At 39.4% G+C, this 22,688-nt stretch overlaps 1 protein-coding gene across 1 annotated transcript in view; it reads right to left on the reverse strand.

Moving 5' to 3' along the window:
• LOC134583437 (early endosome antigen 1-like) overlaps positions 1–22,688 on the reverse strand; it is a 44,060-nt gene that overhangs the window by 16,425 nt on the left and 4,947 nt on the right. Inside the window, exons 4-11 of the mRNA XM_063440349.1 lie at positions 22,514–22,649; positions 18,944–19,172; positions 17,866–17,988; positions 16,621–16,730; positions 14,866–14,947; positions 14,111–14,247; positions 10,612–10,722; positions 10,450–10,521 (exon numbers count right to left, since the gene is read on the reverse strand). Coding sequence (XP_063296419.1) covers positions 10,450–10,521; positions 10,612–10,722; positions 14,111–14,247; positions 14,866–14,947; positions 16,621–16,730; positions 17,866–17,988; positions 18,944–19,172; positions 22,514–22,649 — 1,000 coding nt within the window. The remainder of the gene's footprint in view (positions 1–10,449; positions 10,522–10,611; positions 10,723–14,110; positions 14,248–14,865; positions 14,948–16,620; positions 16,731–17,865; positions 17,989–18,943; positions 19,173–22,513; positions 22,650–22,688) is intronic.

Below are 22,688 nucleotides of genomic sequence, written 5' to 3' on the forward strand. Positions count from 1 at the left end.
CTTATTTAATTAATCTAATTTAATTAAATTTTTTCTAATAGCATGATATATGACTGGATAAATCACGATCAGATTTCGATGTTTAGAAATCTTAGTTAACTAAGAAGTATATATTTATAACCATTCCATGCTGCAGATGGAATTAGAATAAGTATGTATTTATGTGACATATCACATGTTAGCATATCGTGATATTTATCCAGGTGTATTGATTTGCTCTAAAATAAGATAAAATATCTGCTTAGGCAAGTTAAAATTCTGCTTATAGAACATGGTAGATTACTCTTTTTTTTATTTTTTTTTTTTTTTTTTTTATTTATAATATTTTATTAAGTTTTTAACATAGATATATATAAACATTCATACAAAGACATTGTCATTTTACAAAGAGATATGGTACAAAAATTGCATATTAAAGTTCTTTCAATTGCAGTACAAATTCTATTATTCAGAACCAGTCTTTTTGTGTTTTCCCCTTCTTTTCTAACAATAATTCCATATCATGCAACAGACAAATACAAAAAAATCAAAACATTTATTCTCCGATGTTGACATTACATATGGATTTTTGGGTATTCGGTTCCGTTTTCTACCATCATTCCCCATCCCCAAATGTCCAGTTTATAAGAATAAAAATTCTTTTCTGTAAACTTGCACAGCCTATCTTAATGAGGTGGTCAGACTCCATCTGCCTGTACTAAGAAGCACCAAGCTCTCTATGTCAATTTTTTCCCAATAAAACAACAATACACACACACACACCTTTCGCTATACCAAGATTCGAGGGGGAGAGGGTTAGGGGGAACAAACTTTTTCAAGCGCTATGAAGCACAATAACCAGGGTTCAAGAGATGCTTGTCTCCAACCGTCCTTTTATACTACAGAGCCTTATATTTGTATACCTATCGGTCTATCGTTCTTATTTTCCCATAACCTTAAGACCCACATCATGTGTTGTTGCAAGAGTCATGGAGAGAAAGACTGGGGAAGACTCTATGAAACGTATTACGTTTCAGTCATAATTTGGCAATTTTCATTCTGAAGAAGATGGTATTAAGTATGTGTAATAATTTGTTAAGGCCCTTTCCTTTTCTAATTCCCCTTTCCTCCTTCCTCTTGGTTATAAGTCCCTTTCTTAGATGTTTCTACCTTGCCCTAGATTTCCCTATTGCCCTGGCCCTCTATTAACAAAACCTAGGGGGAAAAAAAAGAAAAAGAAAAAAAAAAGAAAATCACACTCCCGCCGAGGGTCAGTCCCGAGTCAGTCTTAAGAACCCGAAGGGCAACACACATCCTTCTAACTACTAATCAGGTTTCTCATAACCACAAGTATCTTAAAGGTGAATGCACAGGGTTCACCCCCAGCCACAGATCCATAGCATATACATCTTAGTGTAAATTAAGAATCATTTCTTCTACCTAATTTTATAATCCATTTCTGCCATTGTTCAATTCTCGGATTAAAGTAGTGTTCTTGTCTTAATATCCCTATTTCCATTTTACAGTTATTCAAGACCTGCTGTTTTATCAGCTCCCAAGTCGGGGAGTCTGGGTTTTTCCAGAATCTTGCAAGAGTAGCTTTAGTTTCAATGAGAATGTGGATTATTAACTCTTTTTTATCCTTTGGAATTATAGGCCAGCCCAAGTGCAATATCATAGAACTACAGGTGTAATCAAGATCTACCTCTATTACTTCCCTGCAGAATTTCGCTACCTTTTGCCACAATGAAGATATAATCGGGCATGACCACCATATATGGACGTAGTCTGCTCTCAATGAAGCGCAACGCCAGCAGAGATATTGAGATCCTGGATATATTTTTGTTAATTTAGTTGGAACATAATGCCATCTATTGATGACTTTATAATGACTTTCCGTTAGGTTTAGGCAATGTGAAGCTTTCAGTACCGCTTTATTGGCCTTAAGCCATTCCTTTCTCGTAATTATAATTTGTAAGTCTCTTTCCCATGCTTTTAGGGCTGGAAATTCAGGGATTGCCTTATACTTACTAAAAAGTTTTAAGCTTTTAGAAACTAAATTTTTATTATGTCTGATGTTTATCAAGTCTACAAAAAGTTGTAATCCCTCGGAAATCTCAGTTATTCTGTGTCTCATTAGAAAATGTTTTATCCTTAAATACGCAAAACTTTCTCTATAAGAAAGCAAAAAAATTTGTTTAATCTCCTCAAAAGGTCTAATTTGTTGCTGTTGGAATAGCTGATCTATTCTATTAATACCTTTGCTTAACCATGGCTCTAGATTTAAATCCTCCATATTACTGGCCAATACGTGCAGTGGTAGATCAATGATAATTTTATCTTCAATCTTGAGTCTTTTTTTCCAGATTCTCCATTGACCCAATAGGTTAGCTAGGATTATACCCATATCATCTTTCTCAAACTTATCTATACTCCAGAATAAAGTCGTTAAGTCCGGAACTGCCGCTTTCCTAGCCTCAATTTTTTCCCATGTTTCACCACAAGAACTCTCTTTCATAGAGGAAATAACATGCGCAAATGAACAAGCTTCATATATGTCCATAATATCAGGGATTCCCATCCCTCCCAATTTAGGCTTTAAATTCAGAATTTTTTTATTAACTCTGGGTTTTTTCCCCAGCCATATATATTTGTCTAAAGCAGCTTGAATCATCATGAGCCATGGTTTAGGCATTTTCAATGGTAACATACGGAATATATAACTCCATCTAGGAACCAAATAAGACTTTACAATGTTAATTCTACCTGTCCATGATATCTCTGCTGTTCTCAAGTCCTTTAGTTGTTTATTAATTTGCATCATTAGAGGTAGAACATTATATTCCATAATCCTAAAAGGATTACTGGAAATCTTAATGCCTAGATAGGTAATACATTTTTTTGCCCATTCGAAACTATATTTCGCTTTAATATATATTTTCTCTTCCTTCTTTATATTTTTGGCAAGAATAGTTGTCTTATCTACATTTAACTTACAGTTGGAATAGTACCCAAATTCATAAATCGCCTTTAACAATTCGTCTATTGATAATATAGGGTCTGATATAGTGATTAGGACATCATCTGCATAAAGTAAAGTTTTAAGTTCCTCTTGACCTATTGTTATTCCCTTTATTTTCTCATTAGACCTGATGTCACAAATCAAGGGTTCTATATATATCAAATATAGCAGCGGGGACAGAGGACACCCCTGTCTTGTCCCATTTCTTATGTTAAACCACTCAGAGGTTATTCCCCTACCGATTGTTCTTGCCATTGGGGAGCTATACAGGGCCATGATAGCGCTCAGAATCCAGCCTTCGAAACCAAAGGCCTTTAATGCCTCCCAAAGGAAATCCCATCTGACCCTGTCAAAGGCCTTCTCCGCGTCCAATGACAGGGCCAGCAATGGAGTGCCCGATTCTTGAACGTGTTCCAAAATGTCAATCACTGTCCTTATACTATTATTTGATTGTCTGTCCTTCATAAATCCAACCTGGTCTCCATGGATTATGGACGGGAGTACTCTTTGTAATCTCTTTGCCAAAATACTTGCATATATTTTTATATCGGAATTTAGTAAGGATATAGGACGATAATTCCCCACTGATTCCGTCGATTTATCTGGCTTTTGTATGGGAATTATATTAGCATATAGTAATTCGTTGGGCAAATCTTTTTCTCTAGCTATGCTATTGAAAAGATCTTCAAGGTGTGTTACCAACACGTCCTGGAACTGTTGGTAAAATATATTTGGAAAGCCGTCCGGCCCCGGGGTTTTGTTTTTTTTTAAAGACTCTATTGCATTTATTATTTCTAGTTTTGAAAAGGGTTCATTAATAGAATTCAGTTGTTCCCTTGATAATTTTTTTAGGGTTTTATTTTGAAAGTATGTTTCTGGTTTATAAGGGGGTTCAGGTAGATTATACAATTTTTGGTAAAATGAGTTAAATGCTTTACCTATATTTTCAGGCGTTAATTAGATGCCATCATCTGTAATAATTTTTTGTATTAATTTGTTTAATTTCGCACCTTTAACTCGATTTGTGAGCATTTTATTTGCTCGATTTCCTTTATAGTACCATTTTATTTTTAGATATTCGAGTTTTTTTGAGGTTTGTAAAAGTAGAATTTTATTGATTTTATCTTTTATTAATCCTATTTTCTCACTTATCTCTATATTTGGATTATTTTTGTTAAGTTTTGTTAGTTTATAGAGAGACACATATAATTCTGTCAGGGAAGCTTCTTTTTGTTTTTTCTTGATTGTACCTAATTTAATAAACTGTCCCCTCAGCACGGCCTTATATGTACACCAAACTATGGCATCTGAAGTTCCTTTATTCTTATTCTCCTCAAAAAAATTGTTTGTTAATTCTTTTATGGTATTTATATCTTGAGCCTCCCTAAGAAGGAATTCATTTAGTCTCCAACTATTTCTAATTTTAATATCTGGTGAGATAGTGAGATCAAGTATTACTGGGTTATGATCTGACCAGGTTACGTCATGAATCAGAACCTTTTTAGTCTTGTATGAGACCTCTAACGAACCCAAAAACAGATCTAGTCTAGAATAGGTACAGTGTGCTTTCGAAAAGCAGGTATAGTCTTTTTCTGATGGATGGTTTATCCTCCAAAGATCTAATAATTCATAGTTATTTATCAACATTGAAAATTGCATTGAGGATTTCTTTCCCCTTTTATCTTGCGTTACCCCTGCCAATGAGTCATCTGGTCTGTTTTTGATATTGATTTGAAAATTATTACCCTGTCGCCTTCTAGTCTTACGTCTTCCTGTCTTAGACCATCTCCTAGTACTTTTTTGGACGCTGCTGTGATTCCACTGATCTTAATGCTGCGTGGTACGTCAAAATGAAAGCGGTGGAGAACAAAATTGACTCCTCATCTGATGCGCAAACCTGACTTGATACGCTTATCAGGTTCTGAAGCCTCTCTTGTTATGGGTTCCCTGACATCACGTTTTATCTTAGTCGTCCTTTTGCAGCCTTTTAAAGCTGCTTTTGCCCAAAAACATTTAGTTAAATCTTTATAACTTTTGAGTTTTGTAAAAAAATGACCTGGCTGCAATTTTGCGATTAAACCTGCCTTAATTACTTCTGAGTGTAATTTTGATCCCATGCAAAAACGTTGTTCCTAGTGAAGCGCACATAATCGTAAATGTACAATGGGTCACAAAGCATAACCCTTTTTTGGCATCTGATAACGTGCCAGGGTAGCAAAGTGGGCAGGGCTATGAGCTATTAATCTTCACAATATATATAAATAATGTGTCTGCTAAATTAATAGTGAAGAGGGAGGTCTGGGCAGGGTAGCTGATAAAGTGCTATAGACTAAGCGATTAAGTAAATTGTAGTCGGAGAGCGTGATATAGTGATAGGTGGCAATGTAGTTCGTATTCTGCCTGAAATGTCAAAGCTTAGCCTGGGTCTAAAGGAAGGGATTCAAATATCCTATATCAAAACTGCCCTAAGCACTCGTGCCTTCGAGGGCACCCCTTAAAAAAAACCTACATAAACCCTCACACTCTGAAAGAGAGGACCTCCCACCAAGACCCTGCACAGAAAGGCTATAGTAAGGGTATGGCTGCTGCTGCCAGAGAACGCTTAGGTAGTGTACCCACAAATGAATGGTATCGGAGGTTTCAACCTGCTCGGACAGGCTAAGTTGCGGTAAATAGTGCGGCGGCTGGTTACCAAGTCTTGAGCGAGTAGCAGAAGATTGCTGAAACTCGAGCATATAGTAGAGGTCACTGTTGGTGCAGTGACATGTGGATAGCGCCGGTGTGTTCCCCTGACGTGCGTTTCACCACTCTGGCTCATCAGAGGGGAACCGGACCTCTGGTAGAGCCCTGTATAAAAAGGTATAGAACCCCTCTCATTGGTCAGTTTGAAAATTCATGGGCCAATGGGAGTGTAGAGATCCCCCTGGTAGGCAGATGTAAATAGTTAACCCTTTAGTAGATATAGGGAATTAATAATAGAGCTTGTTTATATGGGATGGGTATCCGGAGTTTAAATTACAATATTGGATAGTGAGTGATTGTAGGAATCACCTATCATTATCCACAATGTAAGAAGAAGAGGATAACAGATAACTAAACAGTGCGTGTTGTAGTTATATGGATGTTAGATTAATGGATGATATATTTGTTTATCTCTGAATAGAGCTAATACAGACAGCCTAAGTGTACCATCTATGGGATAGAGAGATGGTAGCTGGGAATAGCTAGTAGTGGGGGATAATTAATGTGAATTTATCTATGTATATGTGACATCAAATTAAAGCCCTGTTTGCCCTTTAAAAAAACTGTATACAATATGTTTTGGTGCAGTAAATGACAGAGGTGCAAATTGCGTTTGAACACAAACAGCAAAAAATGAAAACATGGCTTGTGTCCTTAAAGGTAAGACAAGCTTCTGAAGCTGTGTCCTTGAGGGGTGTAACGGATCGCCTGGCACCCCGACTGGGTACCTCCGTTAAAGGATGCTCCTAGCGTTTCCTGAGGACTCCAAGCACTCTGGCAGACACCACAATCACCGAATCTGAGAAGCATATAAATCCTCTCAAGCCTCTGAATGCTGTAGACAGTTGAATAGGAACCATACGAATAGGTTTGCACTCCTAGCAGTCAAACTGGAACAGCATGCAATAAATCCTCCCCCAATAATGAGACGACACTTCACTTTGAGGGTTAAAGAGGAACTCGGGTGCTGGCACACCCAGCCTGGTTTTTATTGCAGTTGTTACAAATACAGGTCCGCCCACAGGGAGGTATAAAACAACCACTCACACATCAGCTACATCCCACATATTCCCTCCCCTTATCCTGAGAGGAAACTCAATTATACATACAGTTAAAACATTCACATAAAAATACATATCCACAATCAATCTATTCAGGGGAACAACATATTAGAAAATGGCATGAATCAGACCAGGGGTTCAAAAGTTAGTAAAGTATCTTTTAAAACCCCTGCCAGCATGGCTTTCCAGCTCAGACCGGTTTTACAGAGCCCTCTCTCCTGGAGACAATGGAGAAGTAATCCAATTACCTCCCAGGACAGAGACAGACTCCATTGAGCACATGGGGACACAAAGACAGTAAAACACTTTAAAATACATAAAGTCACCTTTTACACATAACACACAGACATTTCACATATCCCCAGATAGCTGGGATCTGAGTGCACAAAACAACCGAATAGCGCGCAGATCCTATTCACACAGTTCAATTGCCATGGAGCCGAAGTCTTTAACTACACGAATGGGCTCCATGGCATAGCTATCTGGGTTAACACATTCACTTAAAGTCGGGTCCATAGTCCAAAGGCAAGAGGCGGGCAAGCAGCCCCCTCCAAGGACACGTGGCGAGGTCGGTATTCGCCACAAGGGGTTAAATACAAATGTTGGTCTGCTTTTTATTTTATTTACATATTTCATATTAAAATAGCTTCCCTTAAACATTTACAGCCATTTTCTCGGTAAATTTATTGTGAGTGCTTTTGAAGTAAAGTTTATGGGGTCATGTGAATAACACGTCTGTCTGACAGCAAGTGATATTATTAACATCTATTCTCCCTTTCGCTAAATCACTGCAAGGAATTGTCACAATTCTCTCCTAACGGCTGTTTTTGGGGGGATTTTTTCTCTCTCAGTGGGCCTAGAGGAAGGACACCTTAACTAATGCAATTCCTATAAAGTCTTTTACTTTTTCAGTTATTTTTAAGGAATTTTTAGAAAAAAAAGTAGACTTTTTTTTTTTCTTTCTCCGGTCACTCTAAAATAAAGATCTGCAAAATGCTACAAATGTAACAAGGTAGGAAAGGGAGGAAATGAGGAAGACGCATGAGAAAAAGGGAATAAACTCTCTGGACTGCACTCATTTCTTGAAATATACATTATTATTATTATTATTATTATTGCCATTTATATAGCGCCAACAGATTCTGTAGCGCTTACATTTCAGGAAAGTTCGCTTATGTCCAGTTTATCCTGACAAACTTAAAGGGTCACTCCAACTACCACAACTACTTCTATTTAGGGTCTGTCTGTGCGGTTTTGCAGCTTTAAATTCTGCATATCCACAGATTTGCACTTTCATGCTGGGGACTAGTTACACACCCGGCACTCTGAGTTCTGAGTTGCCTAATGTGAATTTTGTGCAAAATGTACATCTGTTGTCGGTGTGCACAGTGCGCTGGTGACCGATATACAGAGCTTCTACGCTGCCTGCAAGGGGAAGTGTTCATCTCCCCTCCCTCCCTAATCCTTTAATCAGCCATTTTTATTTTTTGTTTTGTTTTAAAATCATCCCTCCCGTTACTGCCTAAGAGCCCTGAAACTGTTCTATCAAAAGCTTTTGAAAGGACAACATAAGGTTCTGAGCTCCGCCCTGCGCCAGGATTCCAGGTACGTTTATTGCTTTTTTTAAAATGTGTCATGTGTCCTTAAGGGGTTAAGGGGACGGGGGAGTCAGTAGGGCGTGACTAATTAAAAAGACCATGCACTCAGAAAAGGTTGGAGTAGCACTTTTAACTCTTACATTCTAAAAGAAATTCTTTTTGTTGATTTGTGAACTAAAATTTTTTTTATAACAGCGTGTTTTAAAAAAAAAAAAAAATGAAATGTTAAAATTCTTCTTTTTTTATTTAACAAGAAATATAAAAACCGTCCACTGGTTAAAGCAGTGATTGTACATTTATTGTAAACCCAAGCCTACATTCCCATGTTACTTATTGAGTTAAAATGAGTGTTTAATGCACGGCTGCTTCAGCCTGCCCTTCCTGTATTCACAATACAAAGTATTTTTAGTGAAAAGCATGATTTGTTGTGTCTTTCACATACTAAATATGCAAGCCCCATTTTTAGTAGTGCTCAGTATGCATATTCCCTACTAGCCGGAATGAGTGTGTGTTTGTGTGTGTAATGCATAGCTTCCAATATTGGGAGATATGAAGTTGGGCTGTATGGGTGGGCAGGGGCTGCGACTGCAGAACCCAATCTGTCCCTCCATCCAATATACTGCATTTTTCTGAATATAGGACGCAGTTTTTACCTCTAGTGTTACCTGGCGCAAAATCTAGATGACTGTCAGGAATAGGGTGCAATGTCCGGGTGACCAGCAGGAGTGGGGCGCAATGTTTGGGTAACTGGCTGGAAGGGGAGAAATATCTGGGTGACTGGCAGGAGTGGGGTGCAATGTCTGGGTGACTGCCAAGAATAGGGTGCATTGTCTGGGTGACCGACAGGGGTGGTGTACAATGTCTGGGTGACCAGCAGTGGTGGGGTGCATTGTCTGGGTGACCGGCAGGGGTGGTGTACAATGTCTGGGTGGCCAGCAGTGGTGGGGTGCAATGTCTGGGTGACCAGCAGTGGTGGGGTGCAATGTCTGGGTGACCAGCAGTGGTGGGGTGCAATGTCTGGGTGAACAGCAGGAGTAGGGTGCATTGTCTGGGTGACCGGCAGGGGGGGTGCAATGTCTGGGTGACCGGCAGTGGCGGGGTGCAATGTCTGGGTGACCGGCAGTGGCGGGGTGCAATGTCTGGGTGACCGGCAGTGGCGGGGTGCAATGTCTGGGTGACCGGCAGTGGCGGGGTGCAATGTCTGGGTGACCGGCAGTGGCGGGGTGCAATGTCTGGGTGACTCTCTGGATTACTCTTATTGGATGGTTCCAGGAAATTACTAATAAGCTGGTATAAATGTTATTTTATTTAAAATCACATGAGAATAGGTCTTAATTACTTAGGAGGTCTAGCCAGCATTGAAATGGTTATTTTAACTGTCAGCTAAAGTTTTATGGCCTTAAGCTGCAAAGCTGTGTCTGTGTGTAAGTTTCACTTTCGTTTCTCTGTGAAAGACAGTCATAAATCTTGTCTTAACCATTGGAAAGTGTATTGCCATTGTATTGCATACCATGTTATACTGAATATTCATTGATTATTATCACGCATGTTACATATTATTATTATTTAAATTGTCACAATAAATTGTATCTATTTTTATAACAAATTGTAATTTTTTTATATGGAATACATTTCACTTACATGATAACCATCTTTGGGATCTGAGAATTGAAATAGTGGGCAATTCTCAACTGTTTACTATTACTATCCCATAAATATCCCCACAGACCATAAACAGCTGAGTTACCCATGGATGGGGAATCTGCCAATTGGCACTAATTGGTGCATATGCCAAACTCCAAGGTCATAAGAAGCCGCCTATGCAGGGATAACGTCCATCTACGTACAGGGAAGCGCAATGTGTTATTAAAACACCTTGGGAACCCATAGCCAATCCAGAAGGTAATGAAACAAACTAATAATGCTGGTTTACATAGGTTAACTGCAGTGGCCAGTGATGGTCTGGGTAGGTTGAAATATGAAGGCATAGATCAGTCACATTAATAAACACTGGTTTCCATTTATTTTTCATTTTAAATGTCTTTACCTTTTTTGTTTTTCAATTTCGAGAGTTTCCTTGAATTCGTCTACCTGGCGAGCCAGCTGTTCTATACTGATTCTGAAATAAATATATAAATGATGCAGAATGATCATTGTCTGCAAGCATTCTAAGTCCATTCGCTATTATTGTTTCAAAATAGATTTTTACCTACTAACTTCTGCCAGTTTAGTGGATTCAAGTTCCATCTCTTTTAATTCAGTTTTCAGTTTTCCATACATTTCCATATTTTCGTTGACACCCATTCTTGAAGTTTCAAGTCTGTTCAATAATTTTGATTTTACAATTAATGCTTTAATTCTGATGGCCAGCTCGCTACATGTGATTTGCTATCATGGAAATATTAGTACCTAACATTTTCAGTAATATAACATCAAAAAAATAAAAATCGTATATCACAATTCTACAACAACTATGATTTCACAACATTTCACTGTTATTACACTGAATAGTTTATTTTGCTACTTGTAAATCATTGAATTTATACATTTTGTCAATCAGAGGGATTAAAAAAGCAACCTATATGTTGTATAGAAAAAACAAACAAAAAAAACAATAGAACCAGATTTCTGGGGCATAAAGTATAAGTCCAAAAAGGAAGCAGGACAAGACCCACAATGCAGTTATTCAAAACAAAATATAATGAACAATATCTGGATTAATCTCTGGACAATAGAATTATCAATTTCCTAACTGCTGGTTCAAAACCTCAAGAAACCTTGATACCTGCGTACAGTGGAGTATATTTGCACAGCGATATATTTAGAGGGGTTAGTTCAGAATTAACAGCACCTTAGCTCCAGTAACTGTACAGGGCTCATTAAGAAGGAGTGGTGAATTTTTTTCATACTAATTAGCATAATTTGGTTCTATGTTTAGAAGTGGGTGGAATTAACCAACTTTAATTAAAGTGGTATCATACCTAAATATAGGAGGCTATATCTAATGTGGATTGGGATACGCACTGTTATTCAGCAAGCCGTTACTAGAAACAAAGAGATTGCCATGAGCAGGGCCGGATTAACATAGGGGCTGATGGAGCTGCAGCTCCAGGCCCAGGCCCATGGAATAGGCCCATTGGTTTAAAAAAAAAAAAAAAAAATATTTTTTTTTTTACATTTTTTTTTTTTTTTTTTACACACTACTCTTAGGGTTGCCAGGTGTTTCTCATGTATTTCTTAGGGTTGCCAGGTATTTCTCAGAAGTATTTCTCAGGTATTTGAGGCTGCCTAGCCGGTGCCGGTATTGCAGTAATACCGGCAATACAAATGTCTGTCTCAGTATAAACATAGTTTATTCTGCAATACCAGCGCCGGCCAGTAGGGGTCGCTGTTTGTGTGGAGAGAGGCAGTGATAAGAAGTTACGGCATCTCCCTCCCTGCCTCTCTCTACTCACTGATCCGCGGGGACCAGTTCTGCACAGAGAGTCCAGACAGCAGCTCCGAGACATGGGGACGCTGAGAGTCTGAGACATTGGGACACTGGGTAACATGGGGACCCTGAGCATGGACGTCCGCAGGAATTTTTCCGGGGGGGAGGGGGGACATAATTGTAATGACATCCATGCTTGGCCCCTTTTTGACAGTGTCATGAAAGGGAAGGAGCATAGTCATTTTCACATGAAGCCAGGGTGAATAGCGTTTTCACAACTATGGTGTCAGGAATATATGTTTGTATTCCTTACACTATAGTGTTCCTTTCATCAAATTACAGGAACATTCTGGTCACCATAACAACTTTATCTAAATGAAAATGATGTGATGCAAGGAGGCCCCTGGGTGCTCTTTCTTTGAAGGGGTTAAACCGCTCTCAAATGGTTTACCCCCAAAGGATTCCTTCAGCTCCAGATCTCCAGGTCGCTCAGTGGTATTCAACTTCTGAAACAGAGTGTCAGGAAGTGCAGATTGACGTCAGGCATGGGTGCTGCAGATTGGCTAGAGTGGTCAGCTGACCCTCTAAGCCAATCGCTAGTTCCCGATTCATAAAAATGTTTTACGTTTTTATGAATGGGGAGCTACTGATTGGCTTAGAGTGCTAGCTGACCCATCTAGCCAATCAGCGGCACCCCTACCCAGCGGCCCTCTGTGTTTCCTGACACTCAGTAAATAAAAGTGAACACATTAACACTGATATTGTTTGTTTTTACCTGGGGAGATGAGAAGGTCCAAAGTTTCCCTGCCAGGCCCCTATGTATCAGTGTCCCCTATGTATCAGTGTCTCAGTGCCCCATGTCTCTCTGTGCCCGTAGTGTCTCTGTGCCCGTAGTGTCTCTGTGCCCGTAGTGTCTCTGTGCCCGTAGTGTCTCAGTGTCCCCTAGTATAAAAGAAAAAAATCTCAGGCACTCACTGTGATAGCTTTAAGCAGGTTTATTGGACACCACAACATTTTGACCTGTACCCAGGTTTTTATCAAGTCTCCAGTGTCCCCTATATATCACAGTATCTCAGTGCCCCATGTCTCCCTGTGTCCCCTCGTGTCTGTCACCCAGTGTCCCCAAGAGTCTCAGATTTCCCAGGTCTCCCAGTGTTCCCTAGTATCTGTGTCCCCATGTCTCCCAGTGTCCCAATGTCTCTCAATGTCCCCTAGTGACATGGGGACACTGGGAGACATGAGGACACAAACACTAACGGACTGGGAGACATAGGGACACAGACATTCCCCCTTTTTGTGTATGTTCGCCCTTTCGGACGTTCTGGTTATGTGATTTGTGTCAGTAGCCCACCCTTTTACCGCATCCATAGACTTCCTGCTTTACTGGACACTGCTGTTAGGGGGTATGGGTTTACTTGAAAGATGAAAGCATGAGATTAGCAAAGGGTATGTGTTTTCTCATAGTTGCATCCTATGAGTTTCCCTACAGCATCATCTCCATCAGATACATGACGCTTACGAGGTAGGACTGTTTTAGTGTTTTTGGTCAATAAGATTTTGTAATTAGGCCCATCATAATTATCAGCACCAGGCCCACTGGGCTCTTAATCCGGCCCTGGCCATGAGAAAATAATAGCTGTTCTCTTGCACTTCTTAATTTAGGGGTAGCACTCCTATATATAAATGGTTAACATCAAGAGATCCGATATTAACTCAATCATACAAATATTACAAATTCCAAGAGTACTCCTGAAATTTCTATTATAAAGACATTAAGAATTGCAAACTTTAGGCCATGCTAGACAAAATATGTGTGTGTGTGGGAAAGGGGGGATTCGCGACCTAAAATTTTCATGGTGTGTTTGTAAATTGGTACACTATGGTCAATTCACAGCCAACACGTTTAACTCACACTCTTACTGTTTAGTAAACTGATCACACAGAATCTATTCCTCAGCGATCTATAAAGGGGATAGGTGGGTGATTATACAAGCCAAGACATTAAGAGATCACATTTATAATTCTCTATTTGCCCCTGTATGACAGTCATGAATGCAATAGGGCAAGAAGAATTTTTTAGGTTGAATGAGTTGATTATCTGAAATTAAATTTTCCACAGCTGTAGGTAGGGATGGCATTGCTGATTCAAAGGTGTCAGACATTCAATTAGGCGTTTAGGATAGATCCTAGTAGACATTTTTAATATGTTCCACAGTGCAGTATGTGCTCTCTGTATACATTAATAAAAACAAGCAATCTGATAAGTTTGGTATCGTACTGTTTCACTGTATCCTTTTTCTTTGCCAGCTCCTTCTCTTCACTTTCCTTTATGGCTTGGTATTCTTTCCATAGCTCCTGGTTTTTATCTGTCAGAGTTTGATGTAGCATTTCAGCCGTGTTCATTTCTTCATCCAACTAAGAGAAATAAATGCAACATCAGCGGTCAGAATACACGCACAGAATGCCTTTCAGCAAACAGAGACATACACGGTTAGAACAGTAAGGATCTGCTTATGGAAGGGTGATCCAGGGAATAATTCCACTGTCTCTGGATTGGAGAGGGATATTTCACTCATTGTTTCCAGGGAAGAATGCGATGGGAATTTAGTATTAATGTTTTATTTTATAATGGAGCAATCAGTAGGGATCATTTATTGGTTTCTCTGGTGACGGCTTTACTGAAAAAGCTGAACCCAGGGCACGGCAGGCCACATACAAAGTTGTCCTTTACAGAAATCCATACAGCAATAGGTCACATCTTTGTACTGCTCGGATTGAGCTTTTTGGAGATTTCACTGTACTCTGAACATACTTTCAAATGTGAGTCTATTGAACTGGCCACACATAAAACTGGCCTTTAACGGATAGCATGGGACCGTGTTTCATTAAATCAATTTCTGACACTTTGAACACTAAACCGAAGGGTATAAAAACTATTGATTAAAGTGTTACAACGCACTGTCACTGTAATCAATTTCATAACCTGTGACTACCATAACAGGAATAGCCATTTGATTACATACATGCTCTTACCTGTGATATCTTTTCATTTAAGATATTGCTATCTCTGCTAAAATCATGTTTCATTTTTTTCATCTGGTTTTCAAGGGCATCCCTAAAAGAGAGAAAAAATATATTATAATCTCTGTATCACAGGAATGTTTTAAAATCCTGACGGACACTGGATCACTGTGTCCATCACTGCTAGAAGAGAAGAAAATAGGATTTAACCCAATTAGTAATCAGAGAATGCCCCCTACCCTCCACCAGTTGAGGAATAAGGGGAAAAACATTCTTACACAATGAACAAAGACTGTAAGGGGTTAGATGATGAACAAAGTACATCGCAAATACTTCTGTCCATCTCTAGTTACAGGAATTAGTATGCAGGCAAAATGTCTTAATAGAACAGAAAAAAAAGTACAGAAAATGTAGGTTCCCAAATTACATACTGAATAAACCCATTGATGTGATTTCTTATACATTTTTATAAATGTATTTATTCCCCATCAGATTTGATTTATGGACTAACAGAATAGGAGGACTATGGTATTGACAAATTCATTATGTGGAAATTCGTCTACGGCCAACTTGGCTTCAAACAGCAATTCCGCCAAATACACAAAAAAGTGGGGGGGAGGTAGGGCTTTTACCGGCAGTAGGCAGCGTGTAGCCTTCAGTATAGTGTAGGACAGGGGTAGGCAACCTTTTAGCAGCACTGTGCCAATATAGGATTGTGATGTCCCGTAGCGTGCCGTTCCTATTTTTTAAAATTGAGGTGTGTATGCTGCCGTATTCTGCTTGTGTTATTTATATTGTAATTGCTTTGTATCTTTGTATTTGTGCGTATATGAGCTATTATATTGTATATGTTCAGGAGTAGTTTGTGGTATCGTGTACCTATGAATGTGGGCTGTGTATGAGGGCTACTTGTGGAATTGTGTGTGTGGATGGATATGTCACATTGTGTGTTTGGTGGTGTGTATATGTGTGGGGGCTGTTTGGGGTATTGCATGTGAGAGGCTGCATGTGGGGTTGTGTGCATGTATGTGGATTGTTAGCGGGTTACGTTTGTGCAGATTGTGTGTATGTTTGTTTGTGGGCTGTTTGTATTATTTGTATGAGGGGAGGGCTATTGTGCATTTCTGTGTATATCTAGCAGTGTGGGTTGGTTCCCTGGGTTCCAGTGGAGACCAGGCTGGCCAGGTACTGGTGAAGGGCAGGAGCTGCAATATCCGCTGTGGGCTGCTCTACCACAGTGTGGATTCCCATTCACAAGTGCTGGGAGGAAGTGATCTGAGGTCACTTCCTCTACGTGCTGCAATATATAAATTACGGATTGTCCTTCACCAGATTTTCGTATTAGCAGATATCTGAAGTTTCACTGGGACTCCTGATAGGCCAGAGCCTGTTTGGCTCTAGCAGCCTTGAGTGCCGTGCAAAGACACCTTAAGTATATTGTGAGGCTATGTATCTGGGCTAAAGAGAGGCATTGGTAATTACACAGCTTGGCTAGGGAGAGGCCAAAATGGTTTCTGTTTATTAATGAATATGTGTTAACTGAGCATTACTGGAAAGAATTAAGGTCCCAATACATGCTTTCAAAATTTCTTTGTGCTCCTAAGAGGTTTTATTTCCATAATTGTAACGACATAACATTTTTAATTTTTAGGATTAGATTTGTTTAAGGTCTGAGAAGACTGAAACTTGCAATAGAAATAACGAGAGCTGGTTTCAGAATAACAAGATAAAAAATGGCCCCACAGAGACGTCATGATGTAGCCTTACTTTTTGTCAGAGAGCTCAGCAAACAAAATCCTTTGAACTTCCAGTTTATTAGCCAAACGTGCGTGGGAGGCTTGAAAAAGTAAAATATCGCCCTTCACAGAATTTAGATCCTTTTAAAACAGTAAAAAACAGTAAATACACAAATAATATAGTATTGCAATTTTTTCATAACCTTTCATATCCATCATAATGAAATATCACAGTATATACCTCTCCAGAGAATATGGAAAATATGTTGCACACTTCCAGAAATATACACTGTGTGTTATTGTGATTAACTAGAGACAGGGCAATTTTGTACTTACGAAAGCAAGCAGTGCAGCCTCACACTGATTGACTGCAGAGTACAATGGGGAAAACCGTAAGCATGCTCTCCGCAACACCCAATACAAATTATTTTTCTAAGCCAGGGATAGGTAACCTTCGGCAATCCAGATGTTGTGGACTACATCTCCCTGATACTTTGCCAACTTCATGGCTGTAAGAGCATTATGGGAGATGCAGTCCACAACATTTAAAGTGCACAGATTGCCTACTCCTGGTCTAAGTGTTTCTCATTGTAGTTTGAGATCATGTTTAAATTGGGACATGATTTAAGAGTGAACAGATGTAAGTCAAGTCCAGAATTGTGCATCCTTCTAGAGACTCTCAACATGATATCAGCAGATATGGAGGATACATGAACCCAAAGAGAGTCGATGAAAACAAATAAATATACATTTATGGTAAATTAAACACAATGGAGTGTATGTGATAAGTTAAAAATAAATGATAACCCTGTTGGTCATTGCTCTTCCCACTAAACTTGCCATTTAAGACTGGATGAAGCACGTATCAGAGGAAGGTAAAAAACACCTTTATCCACAATGCACTATTGATTGGCTAGAAAAGCTGTATTTGTATATTTGTACAGCCCCACAATGCTATGCAGCAACCGCAGCTACCACACTGCCACATTATACCTCTATGCTGGTAACTTGTAGAATCTTAGCAAACATTCAACTGTACTGACTTGTATCTTATATTATGCTAGTATGTCTTCTAGATTAACATTTATAGCCAATAAACTGTAACCATGTGACATATCCATAACAGGAGCACTTTAAATTGCCATCCTCTAACAAGTTAATGGCATATTAAAACCAGTAAACTCCAGAAGACAGACACACTAACAGAAAGAATATGTGTAAGACAACCCATTACTATAATCCCCAAAGAGTGTGCTATCAAGCTTGTCACCCTCACCTCTCTTTCCATTTTCAGCTTTTGTTCAACACCATAAAATGCAGATTTTGTTTGACTTAAGCGTTTCTTTTGCTCAATGTTTTGCGCCTCCTGTGCTTCTGTTTGACTCCTGGTTTCCGTGATCTGTAACAAAAAGCTGGTAAATCCTATCACGAAGGAAGTTAAACACACCACACACAAAGTCATTTGTTGGTCATTCATATTTCTTTTAATTCTAGGAAGAAGGAAGTCAGAGATAGAAAGTCACACTGTCACAGCACAGCAATACCTCACCATTGACACGTGTAGTAAGAACATAAGAATTCTGTAAACCTTACCATCTCTATAGGAAGCAGAAACACCTGGATATCATGGGAAAGAGGAAGCAGAGAAGGAGCTTCTGGTCTCATATGATCTCAAGTCTGACATACAGTGGTTGGCACTACAATTCTATCCGCAATCCACCAGTCATTTGCCCAGTATGCTTCATAGCAAATCTGGCTTGAGTACAACTGAATGATGGGATATGATCCAAACTGCATAAACACAGCCTGTCGATTGTTTAACCCTCAGCTATCAGAAGAGATCAATATAACCAGAATATACAATCCAGTGATAGATCCTACACAAATAAAATCAGACCGTTCATATCACTCCAACCCTTCTACACATGCATTAACTATTATATGCTATGTCAATAATATGTGAATAAAATAAATATTTATAATCAAGGATAACACTTTAAAATTGCACTAGCTTTTAAATATGAACTCGGGAATTGGTGCGAATATTATCCAACAAAACAACACTCATTTCCTCCACATTGGAAGGTAAAAGGCTGAGTTGACCCTGTTGGGATTGAACCAGTAAACGTTATGTTTGAACAAGAGATAAAGTAGCTAAATCGATACCCAGTAACTAAACAGATCACGCTCACTTCCTAATGTATTCATTCTGTTTGTTCGTGTGTTCTATTCGCACATCAGTAACACTGCAGGTGATACATCTTACATTCAATATGTACGGATTTCTGGTCCTGAGTCCTGATAAAATAATTCATAATGATATATATAGAGCTATATATTTATTAATGAAGCACCTCATTAGTCAGATTACTCTTCTCTTCAGCAAATCGCTGTCTTTCTTTGATCATGTCTTCAGCGAGGTCTTCTATTTTGGTTTTAAATTCTACGACTGCTTCTTGGGCTTTCTTCCGCTTGTTGTGGGTCTCATTGAGATAGATGCTCTTACTAGCTTTCTCTGCCATCTGCTGGTTCAGTAAATCAACAGCTTGCTGGTAATCATCTGACAACGTCTTTTCACGGCAACTGGAAGATAAAACCACGGCAGTCCCTTCAATATAGATCCATTTCCATACAGCACACATCATGTACTAACAGTTGTAAAAAAAACACGTTTATTAATGGCTTCAGCGTCATCACATACTAACTGCAGTAATTGGGAGAAAGCAGTGGCTTTCACATACTAACTGCAGTAATTGGGAGAAAGCAGAGGCTTTCACATACTAACTGCAGTAATTGGGAGAAAGCAGTGGCTTTCACATACTAACTGCAGTAATTGGGAGAAAGCAGTGGCTTTCACATACTAACTGCAGTAATTGGGAGAAAGCAGAGGCTTTCACATACTAACTGCAGTAATTGGGAGAAAGCAGAGGCTTTCACATACTAACTGCAGTAATTGGGAGAAAGCAGTGGCTTTCACATACTAACTGCAGTAATTGGGAGAAAGCAGTGGATTTCACATACTAACTGCAGTAATTGGGAGAAAGCAGTGGCTTTCACATACTAACTGCAGTAATTGGGAGAAAGCAGTGGATTTCACATACTAACTGCAGTAATTGGGAGAAAGCAGTGGCTTTCACATACTAACTGCAGTAATTGGGAGAAAGCAGAGGCTTTCACATACTAACTGCAGTAATTGGGAGAAAGCAGTGGCTTTCACATACTAACTGCAGTAATTGGGAGAAAGCATAGGCTTTCACATACTAACTGCAGTAATTGGGAGAAAGCAGTGGCTTTCACATACTAACTGCAGTAATTGGGAGAAAGCAGTGGCTTTCACATACTAACTGCAGTAATTGGGAGAAAGCAGTGGCTTTCACATACTAACTGCAGTAATTGGGAGAAAGCAGAGGCTTTCACATACTAACTGCAGTAATTGGGTGAAAGCAGAGGCTTTCACATACTAACTGCAGTAATTGAGAGAAAGCAGTGGCTTTCACATACTAACTGCAGTAATTGAGAGAAGGCAGTGACTTTCACATATTAACTGCAGTAATTGGGAGAAAGCAGTGGCTTTCACATACTAACTGCAGTAATTGGGAGAAAGCATAGGCTTTCACATACTAACTGCAGTAATTGGGAGAAAGCAGTGGCTTTCACATACTAACTGCAGTAATTGGGAGAAAGCAGTGTCTTTCACATACTAACTGCAGTAATTGGGAGAAAGCAGTGGCTTTCACATACTAACTGCAGTAATTGGGAGAAAGCAGTGGATTTCACATACTAACTGCAGTAATTGGGAGAAAGCAGTGGCTTTCACATACTAACTGCAGTAATTGGGAGAAAGCAGTGGCTTTCACATACTAACTGCAGTAATTGAGAGAAAGCAGTGGCTTTCACATACTAACTGCAGTAATTGAGAGAAAGCAGTGGCTTTCACATACTAACTGCAGTAATTGAGAGAAAGCATAGGCTTTCACATACTAACTGCAGTAATTGGGAGAAAGCAGTGGATTTCACATACTAACTGCAGTAATTGGGAGAAAGCAGAGGCTTTCACATACTAACTGCAGTAACTGAGAGAAAGCATAGGCTTTCACATACTAACTGCAGTAATTGGGAGAAAGCAGTGGCTTTCACATACTAACTGCAGTAATTGGGAGAAAGCAGAGGCTTTCACATACTAACTGCAGTAATTGAGAGAAAGCATAGGCTTTCACATACTAACTGCAGTAACTGAGAGAAAGCAGTGACTTTCACATATTAACTGCAGTAATTGGGAGAAAGCAGTGGCTTTCACATACTAACTGCAGTAATTGGGAGAAAGCATAGGCTTTCACATACTAACTGCAGTAATTGGGAGAAAGCAGTGGCTTTCACATACTAACTGCAGTAATTGGGAGAAAGCATAGGCTTTCACATACTAACTGCAGTAATTGGGAGAAAGCAGTGGCTTTCACATACTAACTGCAATAATTGGGAGAAAGCAGCGGCTTTCACATACTAACTGCAGTAATTGGGAGAAAGCAGTGGCTTTCACATACTAACTGCAGTAATTGGGAGAAAGCAGTGGATTTCACATACTAACTGCAGTAATTGGGAGAAAGCAGTGGCTTTCACATACTAACTGCAGTAATTGGGAGAAAGCAGTGGCTTTCACATACTAACTGCAGTAATTGAGAGAAAGCAGTGGCTTTCACATACTAACTGCAGTAATTGAGAGAAAGCAGAGGCTTTCACATACTAACTGCAGTAACTGAGAGAAAGCAGTGGCTTTCACATACTAACTGCAGTAATTGAGAGAAAGCATAGGCTTTCACATACTAACTGCAGTAATTGGGAGAAAGCAGAGGCTTTCACATACTAACTGCAGTAACTGAGAGAAAGCAGTGGCTTTCACATACTAACTGCAGTAATTGGGAGAAAGCAGAGGCTTTCACATACTAACTGCAGTAATTGAGAGAAAGCATAGGCTTTCACATACTAACTGCAGTAACTGAGAGAAAGCAGTGGCTTTCACATACTAACTGCAGTAATTGTGAGAAAGCAGTGGCTTTCACATACTAACTGCAGTAATTGGGAGAAAGCAGTGGCTTTCACATACTAACTGCAGTAATTGGGAGAAAGCAGTGGCTTTCACATACTAACTGCAGTAATTGGGAGAAAGCAGTGGCTTTCACATACTAACTGCAGTAATTGAGAGAAAGCATAGGCTTTCACATACTAACTGCAGTAACTGAGAGAAAGCAGTGGCTTTCACATACTAACTGCAGTAATTGGGAGAAAGCAGTGGCTTTCACATACTAACTGCAGTAATTGGGAGAAAGCAGTGGCTTTCACATACTAACTGCAGTAATTGGGAGAAAGCAGTGGCTTTCACATACTAACTGCAGTAATTGGGAGAAAGCAGAGGCTTTCACATACTAACTGCAGTAATTGGGAGAAAGCAGTGGCTTTCACATATTAACTGCAGTAATTGGGAGAAAACAGTGGCTTTCACATACTGACTGCAGTAATTGGGAGAAAGCAGTGGCTTTCACATACTAACTGCAGTAATTGGGAGAAAGCAGAGGCTTTCACATACTAACTGCAGTAACTGAGAGAAAGCAGTGGCATATTATGGCCCATCATTGTAGGAGATATATCTAGGATTACAGAGCACTGTGGTGAGGGCAGCCTAAAGGCCTCTGTTTGTTCAAGCATTCAGTTGTATGACAAAAACTTGCTCTTCCAGCACTTAAAGCCCAGCATCACTGCAGAGCAAGCGGAAATAAAGCAATATCTGGTCAACTTTGGATAGCAATGACCGGCTGTAAGCATCTTCTGGTGAAGATATAAGAAAATAAATCAATAAATCTAGATAATGCATCAGAGTTTGTCTAGCACAAAAAGGTGTGCAATTCATTAAGGCAATAATTGGACTTTACCTGAGACACGAGTTAATTTCCTCCAGGTCCATTTGTCTTTTTGCAGTGTTTTCTATTTGCAGTGTTATGTCTTGCAGTTCATTTTGTAACTGCATCAATTCAGACTCATTAGATGTACGAGCACTGGAAACGGCAGCTACATGGGGAGGGAGAGAAGCACACACAAGCTTTCTTC

Source organism: Pelobates fuscus, chromosome 13 (genome assembly GCF_036172605.1).
Source record: "Pelobates fuscus isolate aPelFus1 chromosome 13, aPelFus1.pri, whole genome shotgun sequence".
Taxonomy (NCBI): Eukaryota; Metazoa; Chordata; class Amphibia; order Anura; family Pelobatidae; genus Pelobates; species Pelobates fuscus.